Source organism: Balaenoptera borealis (genome assembly GCF_965194805.1).
Source record: "Balaenoptera borealis genome assembly, chromosome: 8".
Classification (NCBI taxonomy): Eukaryota; Metazoa; Chordata; class Mammalia; order Artiodactyla; family Balaenopteridae; genus Balaenoptera; species Balaenoptera borealis.
In genome coordinates, this window is record NC_138865.1 from 6,122,504 (window position 1) to 6,138,941 (window position 16,438).

Sequence of the window (16,438 nt, forward strand, 5' to 3'; positions counted from 1 at the left end):
TCAAGGGACCCCCCGTTTCAGTTCCAGTGTGTGGCTCAATACACTTACGGCCAGAGTCCGGCAGCCATCACACACCTATGGTAATGCCCGCCTTCTTGGTCATGGGGTGCTGCCTGGATCTCATTTCATTACTCAGGACAATACGACATTCGTGTCCACAGCAGTCTACGTTGCTCCAGGTCTGAACACGGGCATGGAGTAACCATAAAATAAAAGGAGGGGAGGGCTTCCCTGGTGGCGCAGTGGTTGAGAGTCTGCCTGCCAATGCGGGGCACACGGGTTTGGGCCCTGGTCTGGGAAGATCCCACATTCCACGGAGCAACTGGGCCCGTGAGCCACAACTACTGAGCCTGCGCGTCTGGAGCCTGTGCTCTGCAACAAGAGAGGCCGCGATAGTGAGAGGCCCGCGCACCGCGATGAAGAGTGGCCCCCACTTGCCACAACCAGAGAAAGCCCTCGCACAGAAACGAAGACCCAACACAGCCAAAAATAAATAAATAAATAAATAAACTCCAATCTCTAAAAAAAAATAAAATAAAAGGAGTGGATAAGGAGACAACAACACATAGCTCAGGGAACCCACTGATGGCCAATTTACTAGCCCAGGTAGGCACGATCCCTGTAAGCTAGAATAGTACCCCAGATGACAAAGATAGGAGCAAGAGAATGAATAACTACCTAATGGCTGACTGCAGACACTGATTTGTTTTCATAATTTTAGGTTGAATATACCAGCTTGATGAAAGTTTTGAAAAACCGAGTATAATTCTTTATTAAAATAAAAAGCACAGTGAGTTATGCTTTTAAAAAAGACTAACTTTAGGGAACTAGATATTTTCATGGCTCCACTGATGACTAGCTAATTGACAAAGGAAAAATGCATCTTATGAGTTCAGAAAGCTGGGGCTGCAACTAGTCTACTTATTTTAACCAGTCTACTTTCCTATCTGGATGTATGTGTAGAATATGCAAATCAAATAAAATACTTATATTTTACTGTATACATCTGAGTTAAATTGTTGTCCAGATTTGGTTGTCAAAAGTTGCCTTTGGAAATTGCTAAAATCCACTTCCGGTAATAATGAGGTGATTATTAATTGGGCATGATGAAAACACCACAGGATTGGGAGCTGTAACACCTGTGTGACAGCCCACTCTTCTATGCTTGTATACTCAACAGTCCTTAGTGTCTTTGGACCTCAATTCCTTGCTTAAATATGCCAATGGTTAGAATAAAGACTCTTAACTTGGGTTGGAAGGGTCCATGAATCCCCTGAAATCAAACTATTTCGTGTGTATTAGTGTAGAGGCCTTTCTCTGGGGAGAGGTGTGGCAGATTAGACACACAAGCAGCAACAACTCTCATCTAAAGGTATTATGTGATTCCCTGTCCCTGGGTATGGGATGGCCTTGCAACTTGCCCTGACCAACAGGATGAGGCAGAAGTGATGTTATGTGACTTCTCAGCCTTGACCTTGCTGCTTCTGCCCTCGTTCTCCTGGAAGGCTGCCCACCATGTAAACAAGCCCTGGCACCCCTGCTGGAGAGCTGCGGCCCAGCTGGCAGCCAGCAACAACTGTTGGGCATGTGTCTGAGGGTGTCCTGGACCATCCAGTCTCAGTTAAGCTAAGGATGACTGAAGCTTCCTGAGGGATCCTAGATGAAACCAGCCAGCTGGGCCCAGGAAAACAGAATTGTGAGCAAATTAATAGTAGCTGCTTTAAGCCACTAAGTTCTGGAGTGGTCAGTTACCACTGTATTATTTAACTATTCCAAGAGTGTATTTAGCTTTTATCGAATTCTCAAGGGTTATGACTTTCTGAATTTGAATTAGATTATTTCAAAGGTTATGATTCCTTGTCTCTGCTCTCTTTGTTAACTATGTCATAGGTATAATTTAACGTGGCAGTCTTGCATTCAAACTGCATTTTAAAGTAAATTCTAGAATTTTTGAACTGAAGAATCAGCAGGTCTTTGAGTCTATAGTTCAAAGACGTTTTCTACTTTCCTCTTAAAAAAAAATGTGGAACAGTCCTCAGGCACATCTTACAATCTTCATATTTTTAATGATTAAAGCAATTTCATCTGAAAATTCTATTAATATTTCGGTTTGTTATTTCCAGACCAATGTTTGAACTTATTTAGGACAGCGAGCATTGCTCCTAAGTGATCTTATTCTTCAATCCCTCTTAACCAAACTCTGTCCCATCCTCTCTAAAGTGTAACATAGAGTCTGAGGGAGTGGTCTCCTTGTATCTTTACTGCTGACATAACATGGATGAAGCGCCATCCCAGCCGTGCATGGATTCTACACTTGCTTTTGTTTCAAACAGCCCTCTTCATCACTGGGAATGTTAGCCTCCTTCTGGATTTAGTCTTTCTGACTCTTTTCTCACATGTTCTTGGCAGTTTTTTTGTATCCATGCTTGTTTTTCCAGATCATCTTTCACACTTTACATACACCATTTAAAAATATATCTGACCTCAACAAACAGCTTCCTGCACAAAGATAGTAAATCTTTTTGGCTACCTCCTTCCCTTTTCTTCTTCTCCTCCCCCCCCAACCCGCCCTTGCTTTGGACCATTTACAATTGTAGCATCAGAAGCTCATTTTGAGGACTCTCCCCTGCTTCTTTTTGGAATCTCAGACCAGGGGGTCAAAGTCAAGCTTTTATAATTTCCTGAGATATTTTAAAACTCAAACTAACCGACTGTATGTCTGGCAGTGACCACATCCCTCTGGAATTTTCTGATGGCCAGGTGGCCCTCTTCCAGGATTCCTGTCACTCCTGATTTTCCGTGCAGAGCCTCTGAGTTGGCCAGAATTAGAAGCAGGGTGTTAATCCTCTTCATCACTTCCTCTCCCTTCTGAAAGATGAAATTATCATGTGGGTTAGCGATTCTCAACCTGGCTGCACGCTGGAATCACTAGGGGGCGGGGGCACTTAAAAACAAACAAACAAATGTCTGGGGCCCTACCCTGAGAGATTCTGCTTTAATTAGAATGGGTGGAGCCTGCCTATCCATTTTTTTAAAAAGAAGTCTGGGATTATTCTAACGTGCAGCCGGGGTTGAGAGCACTAACTGAGGTAAATCATGAATTTATCAGAGGCTCCGAGTTTAGAAAATGAGACATCTGGCAGATGCCGGGATAGCTGAAGCCCCCATCACTGAGAGTCCGAATGCTTCTCTTCCCTAATCCATTAAGTTTTAACACAGGCAATCCAGTTCTAGCATGTCTACACAGGACAATGACAACCAGACCATGATATTACTTTCTGATTGTTGATATCAATCTCAACACAGCGCTAACATCTTTAAACAAGATGAAGCTAGACAGCAAAAAGTCCTTTGAAAAGTTCAGAAAATAGTTGGGGACAGTAGTTTTTCTGAAATTCCAAATAAAGATGAGCTACACTGCTGTGGATGGTTTTCCTTATTAGTTAAGAGAGTAGTTTGACAAAGGAAATGTATTGCAAATGAAAAAATAAAGCAAAATTTTTTTCTCCTTCTTTGATCAATTTTCAGGATGCTAATTCTGTGTTAGTCAAAAGGCAACTGACATGTCAAACACATTATATTTTTGAAAAATTCTCTCTCACCATACATCGCATACATTACATACTTAGGCTTTAGAATTTTTAAAAAAATTCTAATTGTTAATTATTATCACCAAGGATGCAAATGCAACTTTTTCATGAGGCTATTACTCTTTCACAACGGAAACGGCCTTGTTTCTAGTTAGTGGCAGAACTGATTTTGGTGTCATTCGCAGAAGTAGGCTAAGTGTCAGCCAAGCTGGGATGCTGAGGCGTGAACAGCAAGTCAATTCTGAAGGAGCATCTTTTCAAAGGACCTACTGAGGGCACAGCTGCATCCTGGCGACCACAGCACACGCTGGGATTGCACAAGCATGGTACGCCAGGTAGGTGGTGTTAGACACTAGAGGCATGCAGGGAAATTCAGCCCCCTATGAACTAGAGATGACCAGAGGAGGGCAGTCTTCCTGAATGCTTACTCCAGGAATAGAAGCTGTGGAGTCTAGCTCTAACCTGTTCCAAGTTAGCTGTGTAGAAACTGCCATCTGCAGACAGTAGAAGTGCAGAGGTATGCTCTGTAGAATCTAAAAACAGAAAGACAACAGAAAGGATGAGCAATACTGTCATGCTGAAATACTGCAACTGCTTTCAATCAAGCAGGCCCTTTTGGAATCACATGCATTTTGTCAATAATTCAGTTTTGCAAACATTTTGCAATATGGTATCATCTGACAAACTCTCAATAATGTATTTTTCCACTTTCTAAAGAAAGCACATGTAGAAAATGGTGTCAAATAACATGAAAGGGTGTGTTTTGAAACTGTGGACACTAGGAAAACTAGTGTTGCTTCTCTTTCCAACTCTAACTCATGCCACATTGAGCTAGGATTACAGGAGTTGAAAATAATGCATGACAAGATGGTGGAATGAAAAAGAAATCTTGACAAAACAAGACAGAGCTAACAGCAGAGTGAAGGCAACTGCTACAGGGTTTCCTAAAATTGGTGCATGTAACTCAGACCGAGAGTTATTTTAACATCTCTTTCATTTTACTTAGACATACCCAAATACACACAAATATTTCACCATCTACTGCCAAATATCAACAATGAAAACGATGTATACTTTTGTTCTGTATCAGGGCAAGAACTGCAGATACATGCATAAGTGTTTACAGAAGTTTTTAAAAATCTTAAGTTATATTTCTCCTCCTACCGAAATTGTGCAGTCTTTCTAAACAGCTCTGTTGACTTTCCTGGAGAAAAGAGAAGACTCCCACTGTTACAAATTAAGGTCCACATATTAGCAGAGGAATTACTGGTTATGACTAATGGAAGACAGATTGGCTGTTCCTTCAATTAGAAGTACGTACATTCACTTTATAAATAGTTTGCCATTGGAAAGCAAGCACTTCAGATCTCAGGTGTGCATCCGTGATTACTTTTTCCACCTCTTTCCTTAGTAGGACAGGAAAAAACATACTTAGAACCCTAATGTTTTGATTTTGCAAGCAATACAACCAACCTCCTGATTTCATGGTAAACCAGGAGGCCTTCCTACTTTGGCACAGTTCAGCCAGGACTGCACAAATGACTGGGATCAAAAGAAGACATTCTGCTTCTTCACTTGAACTGAGTCAGTGCGAATTAATTTAAAATGTCAAACTTGATTTCAATAAAAGAGACTTGAAAAACAATACTGTTTGGTTAAGAAAGAGGTTAATGAGGAAAATGTAATCCCCACTCAAATGCCATTGGAATGCAAAGCCACATTTATTTGCATGTGTGGTAGCTGTAAAAGGTCCAAGGAATTTTGTTTTCAGTGTTTTGAATTGTTTATAATGTATTCTCTTTTTATTCCATCTACTAACAATTCCCAGAAATGATGGAAATCAAAAGATGGAAAAACATAATGGCACTTGGGTTCTAAGAAAATTACCAGTTGCAACATCTGCTCTAGCCACAGTTCATGAAGCAGGTGATTATGGAGACAATAAAGAAAAATGTTATTAAGTCAGTAAAAATCCCTTGAACCTTGCCAATTCTGTGATAGCGCCTTGAAGTCTGACACTCCAGAACAGTCCATGAAAAATTGTGCAACAAAATTTTCACTACTAATGATGGTCGTTTGCAAGCACAGAGTTCAGATATTCCAGGCTGCAGGACATAAAACACACTACAATTTCTTTGACCTCATTACGTTTTATTAAAGCATTTACCAAAGTGTCAAATAAAACAAATCTATTATTTAAAAATCAACCCTGGAAAGGCTTTTCAACAGACCAGGTTTTCGTGGCACTTTTAGGTATTTTCCCGCACATTTCAGGGCCAGGAACTGCTTCATTAAGAGCACTGGGTTTCAAAACAACGCCACCTCCCCAGGCTCGGCAGCCGGAGCAGAGCCCTGTGCTGGGAGCACCGGCCATCAGTTACGGAGGAGCCAGGCCCTCGGAGTCCTGGCAGAAAGTCTGCCCTGTTAAGGTTCAGGCCACAGTTCACCTACTGTAGAGCCGCTGCTCTATCGGTTAGGATTACCGTTGCTTGAAGTTTTATTTAATGCCTTGATCCATCAGTTGAATGGCCTCCTTAGGCTTTCAAATATGAAAGAATGAAAATGAGACAAGAATTAACGTTTTTCTGGCCTCTCCTAATATTTCTATTTCTGGCAAATTCTTTCAGATATGGAGAGTGATACAGTTCTACAGTAATGAAATCCCTTCAGAAACCTCTCCTATTTCCCTCCCCCGAAGTTTTCAGGGGACAGGACAGCCTGTGGAGTAACTCCCTGCACCCCTCCCTGACCTAGCCCATTGGTGCGTTTGGAAGAACCACCGGCCCGTTTGGACTAAACCCTGGCTGGGGTGAGAGGTGCAACATATTAGGCCTCTGAAGTCCCAACCACTTCACAGAAATCAATAAACTAATACAGAATTAATATTTCCTACAGTCTCAGCACCAGGCCCCTCCTGGGTTCCTGCGGCCAGGCTCCACGCCGTCATCACTGGGGGCCCAGGCTGCAGCACCGCCTCTATCCACATCGCTGCTGGCGTGTAGCAAGAGGGACTGAAGACCAAGGGCAGACCAGCGGCAGTCATTTCCACCCCCACTTCATTGGCCAGAGCAAGTTCACATGGTCACACCCAAGTGCAGCAGACGTCTCCTCCTGCAGGGAGGGGTACCGTGCCGAGAGCAGTGAGACCGTTCCCAGAGCAAGCCAGTCCTTCTGGACGACAATCAGTAAGGGACACATATTCAGTCTTGTCTCTGCTCAGGAAGAACCGCTGAGCCAGAGAATCAGCTCCGCAATAAGAGCTGCAGTTCAGGGCGTTAAGGTGGGGCCAGGCAGCAAGGCAGACGGAGGACGCGGCCCGGGAGTCCGCCACTGTGGCCAGGATTGGCAGCGCCCGTCCAGCACTGCGTTCACACTGAGCCAGGCTGACTTGCTCAAGTCACTTGCTGTTCAGTCTCGGGCTGGAAACCAAAAACTCACTCTTCCCTTAACTAGGGTAAAGGCTCACTGGGGAGTGAATGTCCAGAAATTAAGGCGCAGGACAGGACAACATTCAATCAAGTAACAAAATGGGCAGAGCAGACGGTCACGGAGCCCTAGCGAAAACGTGTGCCTACACTCTCCAAAAAAGTGCTGGTTTTCCTGCTTTGTTGCAAAATCCAGAGAGGGAAGCTGGTAGAAGGGAGGCTTTGTGGTGAGAGAGGCAGAACAAGCTGAGGGTTTCAGGACAGCAGGCAAGCTCTCCTGGCCCTGGCTCATCACCCGCAAAGGTCCCCCCGCCCAGGACGGTCACCTCACCAGCTGCAGGGTCTACGCCATACTCTGTGCCCACACCGTCCTCTCCCTGTGTCAGTCAGGGTTCAATACAGGAAACGGAAAACACTCCAGATCTTTCAAGCTCAGAGGGATTTAATACAAGCTATCACATGGAAGGGCTGGAGGAGCAGCCGTGAGAGCCCCCATACCCTCTAAGCTGGGGACCAGGCAGTGGGCCAGGGGGTGGGGCCACTGCCCACACTCATGCCTTCCAGAGCCCTCTTGGGCACCTACACAGCTGAGGAAAGAGAGCGTCCTCCTCTTTTCTGCCTTTCAAATCCTAGGTGACTGCGTTTCATTATCAGAACCTGCCCTGCTCCTGCCTCTGGCTGCAGAAGCGACTGGGAATTCTAGTTTGTGTGCCCCAGGCCCTGCAGCACAAGGAGCTCCATCGGCAAGAGCGTGGCTCTGCTCCAGGGACAGGCAACCACAGTGCTCAGTGGCTGCCAAGAGTAAGGGGCCCCGGACCCCTCCTCTCCTGAGTCCCCTCAAGGTGGAGAGCCCCAACACTAACCGGTCACAGCCGCTGTGAGTGAGTCACCCTCCTCCAGACCTGATCCCCTGGCAGCCTTGAGTGGCAGGGGACTGGCTTGGGGGCAGGGGCGGGCAGCGTTCATGGAATTAAGGTGGCATTAAGGCCAAGACCTCAGGAGGGCTCCCCTCTTGCCCTGCCAGTCACCTTCTCCCCCAACACCCTTCTCAAAACAGACCACTGGTTCTCACCGTCTGGTCCTGGGCCAGCATCGGCATCACTTGGGAACGTGTTAGAAACGCACCCCAGCCTGGGTGCATCAAAGCTGGGGGGTGGTAGAGCCAAGCAATCTGTAGCTTAACAAGCCCTCCGGCTGATTCTGCTGCACCCCGAAGTTTGAGAACCCCCGCAGTTGGGAATTAGACATTTCTGGAACAAGAGAAAGTGGAAACAATGCCCACCTGATTACTAGGGGTGAACATGGCATACACCTCAGCAGAGGTCTGGTCAGGCTAAGATGGAGCCTGGGCTAGGTCCATTGCCCCAAAGTCCAAATCTACGTCTCCTTTCCCTCTGGTTGACCACGTGGGACAGGGTCAAAGCCATGACCAGCATGTTTTCAGGGGAAGAGAGATAAGGAAGGCCATACCCAATCTGGATCTGGCTCAGGTAACCAATCCCAGTACCTGGAGTGGAAAAAAGACAGGCCTGGTTGACATTCCTGAGGACAGGCTCCTATACCAGGAAGTAGAAGAAAAAGCCAAAGGGAGCCATCGACTCTTAAAACAAAAGACCTACCCCTCTAGTAAACATGGTTTAATCAAAGTCTTGTAGTATCTGTTCCCCTTAGACACCGGGGCGGAGAGGAAGATGAGGGACAGAAGCATTCCTCATGCCCTGTGTCAATCCCTGAGCTCCTAAATTGGCTTAAGACTATTCTACCTGCCCCTGCTAAGATAAGCTAAGACAAAGACTCCCCATTCCAAAACTTCTGACTCCAGCTGCCCCTCCCCCCTCCACACCCAGGTTGAATAAGCAGAATTCTGCTTTGGACTTTGCTGCAGAGGTCCTGTTCCCATCTTCCTGTTGCCACCTTCCTCTCTGAGGCCTGGGGCTCCATCTCATTCTTCCATGCCAATCTTTTTCCTGGGGTCTGAGGCCTGATGTGATGTCTTATCAAGTATTACTTTTGTAACCAGGAAAGAACCCACTGTGCTGAGATTTTAAAAACTGAATACCCACCTCCCGATCTCATTTCCCTGAGGGTCATGCTCAGTGTCAGATCTACAAGGGGGCATATACCCTCTAGTTCACTGCAGAGCACCAGGAGGCGGCAGGAGCCCCAACCCTGCACCCCAAACCTCAAGAGCGTAACATGGATGGGGACCTTGTTGGATTTTTCTACAACCATAGCTTTAAAACTTCTTTTTACTGTAATCCATGATAAGAAATACATTTTGCATTGTGACTCAGTACACAAGTATGTATACACGAGAAAAAAGACTTATGAAAGAATATCCTTAATATCCTTCTAATATTTTCTATTCTACTTTAAAAATGCTAGTCAAACCTCACATTACTGAGTTACTAATGGCTGGCAACCCGTGGTGTGAAAACCACTGAAGTCCACCCTGGAATAAACACACCACCGGCGCCCCGGAGAAGGCAGCATTCATAGCACGCGCTCATCGTGACCAGCGCTGCTGAGAGCTCTGTGCGTTTGTATGTGTGTTGCTGTCATTTCAATTAAAATCGTAAAATTGCTACAGGCCATAATTCCAACTCTATGCTCCTAGTGTTCCAATAAATACAAAAAACTTACTTTTACTGGATTCATCTTAACTTCAAATTTGGTGATTTGAAACAGCAGCACGTGTGGATGGCTAAATTCTCATTACCAGATAAGCAGTTATTTTCTAAGTTTCAACAAACATTTTTGTTCAATGTAGTTTGGTTTAAATCAAGTAAATGGATATAATTGCATAATCGAGTTTCTCTCTTCTCCCTGTTAAATAAAAGCAGTTCAAAGACTGGAAACATTTCAAGGATAAAAAATGGGGTTTGAAAGCTGAAACGTGTGCCTTTCCTAATAGATTCAGACCCTCAGCTGTCCTATGAGGGCAGCTGGAAGCCCTCCTTTCACAGCTCGGCCGGTTCTGCCTCTTTGGGACCTGCACCGACTCTGTCCCTCATCTCAGGTAGGCCCAGCACACGACACCGGGGCCTCTCCTGTCCCCGCAGGACGGGCCCGCGCGTCATCTGCAGCGCAGACAGGCAGACACAGGATGCTGGCAGATTGGAACCGGCTTGCCGCGCTCCGCGCCCTCCTTCCCCAAATCAAAACCCACCGAAAACACCGCAAAGAGCCAGGAAACCTCATGGCGTTAATCACTTCCATTCCCCAAGCTGCATGTGGCACACAGGACACCTCGTATCCCTCCAGGGGTGCGCAGGGGAGGGCGGAGGGTGCGGGGAGGGAGCGCCAGCCCGGCCCACCCTTCCTCCCAGCTCTGCGCCCTGGGCTCAGGCCTGGCTTGAGGGTTGGCGCCACCTGGCTTTTTCAAGCAGAACGAGAGGCAGGAGGTCGAGGAGGTGGGCGAGGGGCTGCGGGCACTGCGGAGGGAAGGCGCCCCGGAGCGCCCCCCTTCAAAGCCCTGGGGCGGTCAGGCAGCTGGCAACCGCGCACTGCGGAAGGACAGGCAATTACCCTCCCGGGAACCAAAAACCCAGGAATTTCCCCCGCTACTGAGGTTAGAAGAGCGGATTCCACATTTAGGGCAGGCCCGAAGTGCAGAAATAACTGTGGCAACTCAAAGCGTTATAAATCAGCACTGGTCAGTTTACGCCTTGATGGGCTCTGGCTGGTTTTACCTATCAGCTATTCTGCGCAAACTTCCCACACCGACCTGCGGGAAAAGAAAGGAGACAGGAGAAGGGGCTCTGATCTCCACGCAGCTGCAGCACCGGAAAGGGGGCAGCTTGTTAAAAGAACCTCCTGTGCCTGGGTTTGTTCACATGCAAAATGGGGAAAACCACACGTTCAGTAACTGCTGCAAGTGACCTATGTGAAAATAAAACAAAGCCCACCAGGAAGTGCTTTCGACGTTACCGCTTGAGTAGAAAAGTACAATCACAGCTGTAATAAAAATGGTAATGGACTCTAACACCCATTCAGGGCTCTGTAAATCTGCACTGTTTGTGTGCGTGGACGTGACGCACTCACGTTAGGACAATGGGGGACACTACTACTAAACCTGGACTAAGTTATCTAAAGTGATTACCTATCCGCCTATTTGAGCTGGCCTCTTAAAGAGGGGAGGATCTAGAGAAAGGTATGTTTGGAAGCTGCTTTTCCATGTAACCATGAAGGTGCACCAACAGACACGTGTTTGCATGTAACAGGCACACATTACGTGCATGAATGGAAATGTGTACATGCACGGGAAACGTGGGTTTGCATTTATTATAATAACGACTCAGGTGCAGTGCTACACGGTTTACTGGAGACTTTGCAGCATTCACTTTTCATTTAACCCTCACAACATTAGGGGGCATCATTAATCCCCACTTTACAGGTGAAAAAACTGCAGCTCAGAAAAAAATAACTTGCCCTGAATCTTGATGATGAGAAGCTATAAAACCAAAGATATTTATTCTAATTCTGGGCCTTTCTCATATTCAGCAAACACGTGATGGACACCCACTGTATGCCAGTAAAGCATTGTAGCCACAAAGATTAAAGACCTATTCTACTGCCCTCGGGAACTCACACCTAGTGGAAAAGAGAGAAATGACACTCCTGTAGAATATAAACTCTGTAGTCAGCCTGAGGCTTAGTGAAGGCTTCCAAAAAGAGCAGACACCCAGGTGGCATCTTGAAGGACAAGGAGAATGACATCCTTCTACCTTATGGAAAAGGAGGGAGGTGTGCAGCAGGCAGAGGGACAACACGTGCAGAGACATGAAGGCAAAAGAAACTGGGCTGTTCAACACAGTTCAGCGGAGCCAGGGCTCAGCGTGTGTGAAGGGAAAGTGGTGAGAAAGGAGATGTTACGTTAGGAGCGTCACATGCTCGCATTTGGGTTTTCCTGAAGTCTATGCAGAGTGAATGGAAGATTGAGAGTAGGGACATGACATGATCCAACTGCATTATACAAAGACGACACCGGCTGCTGCGAGCACAGACTGGAGAGCACACCGGCAGCAGGAGAAATAATGGAATGACGCAAACTCAGCACCTGTCATCACTGAGGCAGGAGGCAGACAGGGTGGATTTGAAAGATACTAGGAGGACCTGGTGGCAGCTGCCAGGTTACGGCCCAGCTCCTGACTGATGGTGGCGCCATTCACAGAGCCTAGGAGAACAGACTATGAGTGTGCAACAGGGACTAGAAACGCATTCCGTTCTGAGCGTGACGAGGTTTAAAAACCTAAGTACATCTACTTAGGACGTGAAAATGTCCTCCAGCAGGGGGTGGGATATTTGGGTCTAGCACTCCTAGAAGAGGTCTGAACGGTAAAAAAAATATGCCATCAACGTCACGTGAAACCATAGAATGGCTAATAAAAACAATAACAATAATAATAATCATTGCTAACACGCATCTAGTACTTACTACATACGTGGCACTGTGAAAAGCACTTTTAGTAGATTTTCTCATTTAATCCTCATAACCATCTCAGGAAGTATTTAGATTGACTATAGCCCAGGGAGAGGTTTTCATATAGGAAGAGAAAAGGTCCAGAACAGGACCCTGAGGATGAGGTTTAGGAGGAATGGGCGGAGAGCTCTTTGTACTCTATTGCACAGCTAGAGTTGCAACGAACACCTTACATAATCGCCCAGATTCAAAGGTGGAAGGTGGGTATCCTTGCTCCGGTCCTACCTAGGACAACAGCCTGCAGCGGCTGTCTGGGCTGGGTGGCCCACTGCCACAGGCCTAAGGGAGACCCCCTCAGCCCTGGTGCTATGTGGGGTTCTTTTAGCCTCCAAGTTGTCAAGGTCCCCCCGCCTGCAGGTGAGAGAGGGAGAGACTGCTTCAGTGCAGAGAAGCTGCCTGTTGCGCTACACGCCCACGGGAAACACATTATAACTGTCCCTCTGAAACACTCTGGATTCCAGCCAGGCAGCACCACCAGGCTCATCAAGGTCCACCAAGGCAGGAGAGAGCAGCCACACTTAATTTCCAACATGGCAGACAGTTCCCCACATCCTTATCGCACATCGAGAAGGTGCTTCCCCAAAGCAAGCAAGAGCAGCTTTACCATCTTACTATTAATGCTGGGTAATTCCTTTGTTAGCTCTTCCACCTGCCCCCAATGTTGATAATTTGGGAGTGTGTTGTGTGAGGGAAAAGGATCAGTGAAATATTAGTCTGAACACTGGCTTTACTTAACAAATTTGTTAATTATTGTTGTGCCTCTTTATTAAGTTTGATCATGGATTTCTACCTCTAAAGAGACTCTAAAGACCCGTGAGACTTGTGGCTGTATCCGCATTAGAGGACCCGTAACCTTGTCCCAAAGCTCCTTGTGGGCTCGCCGTCCACAAAATAGAGCAGGAATGTTTAAAGAAGCACAGCACAAGTGACACGGTGCTGACTTCGAGTTTTGCTTTAAATCTGTACTCCTGTACCCAAGACCATTATATTCTGGTCTGGGTATTGCTGTTCTGAATGAGAAAGTGGGGTGAGGAGTGTGGATGGCTGGGTGGTAGAAGGAAATATCCTAGAGACTTGACCCATGCTCACCTGGCCCGTCTCTGCAATAATTTTCACGGAGTATGGCACTGAGCAAGAAGCCATCCTGGGCTCTCTAGCTGTGCGACCGGGGGTAATCAGCTCTCTGGGCTCGTGTGCTCATCTGCAAGAAGGGGCAGAAGCAGCTCTAAAGAACTATGCAGGTTTAACATTCACTGATTAACTTACTAACTTAATACAAGAATAAGCAGGGTGTCGGCGTTGGCTCTGTTGCTTCTGCATCTGGTAGGGGTCAGGGACTCACTGTATGCTGATACACACAACAGCATCAGAAAATATAAAAACAGAAATTGGGTTTCTGAACCAACAGATTACCAAGATTAAAAATTAATAACATAAGTACATGTGTATGCATACGCACAAATATATAATACACACATATGATAAAAATTAAAAACGTGTATATAGAGAGAGAAATAAATCCAGAGAAATTGACTGGTCAGGACATGCAGCAGGTTGATGGCAAAGCCAGGTGTAAAGTCCAGATTTCCTAACTGCTTGTCAGGTAATTTGCCCACCGGTCTGGGTATGTAAGTCACATAAGTCACCAGACACTGGAAGATTTGATGAGATTCATGTTTAACCAGCTCCATGTGCGGCGGTGTGTTTCCTTCCCCCACTATCATCAGTAGCGCATTAGAAAAAGCTGCATGTTCTGGCGATGGCGTGGATCTTCTGTTAAATGGGAGCTCCCAAGAATTTACCCCTACCTTTAATACTAACCCTACGTGTAAATGTGCTGAAGGAGAAGAGCCTGAGATCATTTTTCAGAGGCGACAGCAATCCATTTAACAGAAGCAGCGAGAAGAGACGAAATGATCCAGCTTCTCCTTCCACTGAGGGCGGTGAGGGGCAGCGAGCTCTTAGGCATCAGCCTGGGAGAGAGAGCACCTCCCCAGCTCCATCCTAGCCTACGCCCTGGGCTAGTAACTACCTCGTCAGGGCCCAGCTCACCTTCCGGGAAGTTCACAAGTTGAAACTAGATCATTTTAATGACCCCTCACGTTCTGAGATTTCACCTTGAGAAATTCCCGAAGCAAACCGCCTGAACTTTGAGCCAACTGTCCCTTGCCTCTCTCTGCTAGGTTATTTAAAGAACTGCGATAGTGGTCTCCTATTGTTTAGCAGTAATAATAATTTTAACATGGCTGTTAATGAGGAAGAGGAGCTTTGCACCTAAATCTTGTTTAGACTGAAGTAAAAAGTAAACTGAAGCCAGGTTTGCAGGCTTTTGCCTTCCCTTCACTTCAATATCCATTAACTATTGAAGAGCCCTGACCTAAGGAGAGCGAGACGCTGAGGCCTGAGGCCTGAGCTGGTGTAACGTGACAGTAAGGGCGCGCTTACCAGCAGGAAACTTACCTGCTTTTGCAGGTAAAATGCCAGAAGCGACCTGGCGCTTCTGCTCTGGGTCCCGGGCGAGTCACGGCTCTGCGGTCCCCACAGCCCCTTCCCGGGCGGGCATCACATCCCGAAAGGTCGTGGATCGCCTCGCAGCCTCCTCGCGAGCCCGTGGCTCCCTCCCACTGGGGGAGAAAACCAGAAAAGCCTGGGGTGAGGGCGGAGAGGGGATGGACAAAAAGGGAAGGAGGAAAATCCTGCGAAACGTGTTTTGGCAGGTCCGGCATTCGGAGACCGCCATGTGCGCCCCATATTGCGCAGCCCCGGTCTTTGATGTTTTTCCTGAAAGTAGAGACATTATTCTTTCTCCAGTTGCGCCTGAGCCCCCCAGACAGGAAAACAGCGAGGCCAGGGCGCGGGCGCCCGGTAGGCCGGCCACGTGGACCGAGGCGCTGTCCCGACGCCCGCGGCCCCGGGCTCTCCCGTCGCGGACACCGGCCCGGCTGGACCCGCGGCGTCCTGCCCACGGCGGTTAGGAGTTAGGAGTCACCTCAGGACCCTCGTCTCTTTGGAGTTAACCGAATGGCCCCCCACGGGCCCACTGTCAAGTCCTCCTTCCCTTTGCCTCCCTCTACCCGTGGCCGGACGGCACGGCGGCCTTCCGAGGACTCTAAATCCGCTCGGGCTCCTCCCGGGGACGGGGAGGCCCGGGCCGCCACCGGCCGGGACTCAGAGGCGGGAAAGTCCCCGCTGCCGGGCGGGAGGGCGGCGCGGACGCGGTCGCAGGTCTCGCGCGACGCGAGGCTTCGATAACCCCAGCGCCTCGCAAGTGGGCGGGGCGGGGAGGGCTCGCCCGCGAGAGCAGCGATGTCTGAGCTCCCGCCGCTTCCGGGTCTCCACGAGCTCTTCCGGGGTGCGCGCCACGCGGACGGAGTCGGCGCCTGTGGATAGCTACAAGTGCGTAGCGGAAGGTTAGCGCCGAAAAAGAGCTGTAACAACCTTAGCCGACAGTAACGTCCGGGTGGGCGACACCAGGGTCCCTCCAGTGAGTCACGATCAAGCTCCAGTGCTCAAGCAAGTCAGCGTCTGCTCTCCGCCCGCCCAGAGAAGGGGGATCCGGGAAGCGGGGGACCAGGGCGCGACCTCAGCGTCCCCGCCCCCACCCGTGGTCGCGAGTACTCGGGCACGGCCCGGGCGCCCCATTAGCTAGCCTAAATTCACTGGGCGCAGAAGACACGGCTTTTCTGCACTCTCGCCTCCGGGAAGGTCTCTGCTCCTGGTTGTCTGGAGTGAGTCTGGCCTGAGTGTGAATTCGGTCGGGCGGGCTCAGCTAACCTCGAGCCTCGAGGGTCAGGAGAGGAACACTGTCCGCAGAAGTCATAATGATGCCCTGTCCGTTCAATGGGTCAGCTGAAGCGGGCTCTCTCGTGTTTGGGTGCTGTGTTGAAAGTGGGAGCAGATCCTCCTGAGGTGATCTCCTTTGTGAGCCTGAAATTAACTGG

The 16,438-nt window shown here is 48.1% G+C and overlaps 1 protein-coding gene across 13 annotated transcripts in view; it reads right to left on the reverse strand.

Annotated features, from left to right (window-relative positions):
• LOC309633364 (uncharacterized protein) overlaps nt 1-16,438 on the reverse strand; it is a 93,264-nt gene that overhangs the window by 60,361 nt on the left and 16,465 nt on the right. For 2 of the 13 annotated variants that reach the window (XR_014247454.1, XR_014247455.1), the window contains exons 1-5: nt 15,487-15,713; nt 14,958-15,121; nt 13,587-13,698; nt 4,019-4,123; nt 2,709-2,868 (exon numbers count right to left, since the gene is read on the reverse strand). Coding sequence is in view for 4 of the 13 variants with exons in the window: in XM_082402153.1 (XP_082258279.1) it covers nt 2,709-2,868; nt 4,019-4,123; nt 6,484-6,633 (415 nt within the window). In the remaining 9 variants the exon portion in view is untranslated. Of the gene's footprint in view, nt 1-2,708; nt 2,869-4,018; nt 4,124-6,483; nt 8,279-13,586; nt 13,699-14,957; nt 15,122-15,486; nt 15,720-16,438 lie in introns of those variants that run through there. The other 11 variants (XR_014247457.1, XR_014247458.1, XM_082402152.1 and 8 more) reach the window with 9 other exon arrangements.